The sequence below is a fragment of the Limulus polyphemus genome, unplaced genomic scaffold, assembly GCF_000517525.1.
Source record: "Limulus polyphemus unplaced genomic scaffold, Limulus_polyphemus-2.1.2 Scaffold9330, whole genome shotgun sequence".
Taxonomy (NCBI): Eukaryota; Metazoa; Arthropoda; class Merostomata; order Xiphosura; family Limulidae; genus Limulus; species Limulus polyphemus.
Window position 1 is genome coordinate 23,464 of NW_013674940.1, and position 2,524 is coordinate 25,987.

Here is a 2,524-nt window from a genome sequence, read left to right on the forward strand (position 1 = left end):
TAAAAAACGTTATCATCTTTAACTGGATATGGTACAAAAACTATAAAAAACGTTATCATCTTTAACGGGATATAGTACAAAAACTATAAAAAACGTTAATTACACACCAGACTTGGGTTTCCTCAGTTACAGCATGTAATTTACAAAATCTCTCTCAGTTTGATTGTGTATTAAATGAAAACAGATTTTTGTGAGTTACTTTCATTATTTTTATATTCAAGATATTTCACTATATTCTATAGGTGGCGCTCATGATTGACGGACAGAGGGCGCTTCCTCCAGATATGCCTCAGTTGGAGAACCTGGACGTAGATTGTGCAAAAGATGGGATGACAGTGACGGTCGAGTTTGATAAAACCTTCGGAGGGATTATTTATTCCAAAGGATATTATGACGTCGACATTTGTCGTTTTGTCAGCGCCACCTCACGAGAAGCACGTAGTTTCACATTCCAGATCCCTCTGGCGGCGTGCGGGACAGTAGGTCAATTCGAGGTTCTAACACGTGACCAGGATATGTATCTAGAGAATACGGTAATCATACAGAATGACCCCTATATTCAGGAGGCGTGGGATCAAGCTCGGCGTCTTCGGTGCGTATGGAGTCACACACTGACCAAAACCGTGTCCGCCCGACCTTTCGAAGTCTACCAGCCTTTCACAGTACCAGTAACTTTCACCCAAGATACCATCAATACCCTTATGGAGGTTCAGGTAGGGAAGGGGCCCTTCTCTGCCCCTGCTTCTGGATACTTACACGTTGGAGATGAGACTAGCCTTGTGGTTTACCTCCAAGACCCGACTAACAGATTTGACGCCCAGATGATGGGATGCGAGGCGTCCAACGGTAAAGGACTTTCTGTTCCTCTGACCGACGAGAACGGTTGTGTCAAACGACCTGAAATAATGACACCATTTTACAAGACACGCGACACGCGCGACACAGGCGCTGATCTGATTATCTACACTTACTTCAAAGCTTTTAAACTACCAGACACTACACACTTCTATATTCGGTGTGACATGAAAGTGTGTCTCAAGAAGTGTAATGCTCATTGTGTTCCTCACGCCGGCAACAAAACGTCTCGACACCGACGTAACGCCGACGAAGTTGTCAAAACAACACAACTTTTTCGTGGATTAACTGTGTTTTCTAAAGAAAACCTAGAGATGGCGCTTTTTGCCACAGCGGAGAATTACTGTCTGTCAAAATCTGCCCTTATAACGGGAGGATCTGTTGGAATAATGGTTCTCATATTGCTTGTTGTCGTGGTTGTAACAGGTTTTAAAAAAATCAAAGGTTATCAGTGCTACTGAAAAAATGTGAAGGTATTTAAATTAAGAACTAATGTCCACCGTTTAGTCCATGAATCATGTGCAGTAACGTTTAGACCATAAATCATATACCCAATTCACCTAAATGACTGCAGTAACGTTTAGACCATGAATCATGTGCAGTAACGTTTAGACCATGAATCATGTGCAGTGACGTTTAGACCATGAATCATGTGCAGTAACGTTTAGACCATGAATCATGTACCCAGTTCACCTAAATGGTAAAATAATGTAAGTAAACTTGCAACTAACGACCGCAGTAACGTTTAGACCATGAATCATGTGCAGTAGCGTTTAGACCATGAATCATGTGCAGTAACGTTTAGACCATGAATCATGTACCCAGTTAACCTAAATGGTAGAATAATGTAAGTAAACTTGCACAAACAACTAAACACTTGTAAATTCTAACTTTTATATCTCTCGGATTTACTGATACTTTGTACTGAATCTGACAGAAGTTTTTATGTAGCAGGAAAATGTTTATTATGCATCTTTAGCTCTTTGAAGATGTATTCATAATATTAACTGTGTGAAGATTTGGTCACAACTAGTGTAGAAAATTGATCTAGTGTGCTGACAGGTAGTTTCAGGTCGTATCTGTAGCGCATTCTCCAATGTGTTACAGTGACAGGTAATTGTAAACCGTATCTGTAGCAGATTATCCAATGTGCTACAGTGACAGGTAATTGTAAACCGTATCTGTAGCAGATTATCCAATGTGCTACAGTGACAGGTAATTGTAAACCGTATCTGTAGCAGATTATCCAATGTGCTATAGTGACAGGTAATTGTAAACCGTATCTGTAGCAGATTATCCAATGTGCTACAGTGACAGGTAATTGTAAACCGTATCTGTAGCAGATTATCCAATGTGCTACAGTGACAGGTAATTGTAAACCGTATCTGTAGCAGATTATCCAATGTTTTTTATTTATTTGTTCTTCTAGCAGGTAGTTCTAAATCGTATCTGTAGCGCATTCTCCAATGTTTTATTGTGACAGTTAATTGTAAACCGTATCTGTAGCGCATTCTCCAATGTTTTATTGTGACAGGTAATTGTAAACCGTATCTGTAGGGCATTCTCCAATGTTTTATTGTGACGGGTAATTGTAAACCGTATCATTAGCGTATTCTCCAATGTTTTATTGTGACAGCTAATTGTAAACCGTATCTGTAGCACATTGAAA

General features: G+C 39.8%; 1 protein-coding gene across 1 annotated transcript in view; it reads left to right on the top strand.

Moving 5' to 3' along the window:
* LOC106475874 overlaps nucleotides 1–1,316 on the top strand; it is a 3,960-nt gene extending 2,644 nt beyond the window's left edge. The window contains exon 2 of the mRNA XM_013936549.1: nucleotides 243–1,316. Within this exon, the coding sequence (XP_013792003.1) occupies nucleotides 243–1,316 (1,074 nt within the window). The remainder of the gene's footprint in view (nucleotides 1–242) is intronic.
* The last annotated feature ends 1,208 nt before the right edge of the window (nucleotides 1,317–2,524 follow it).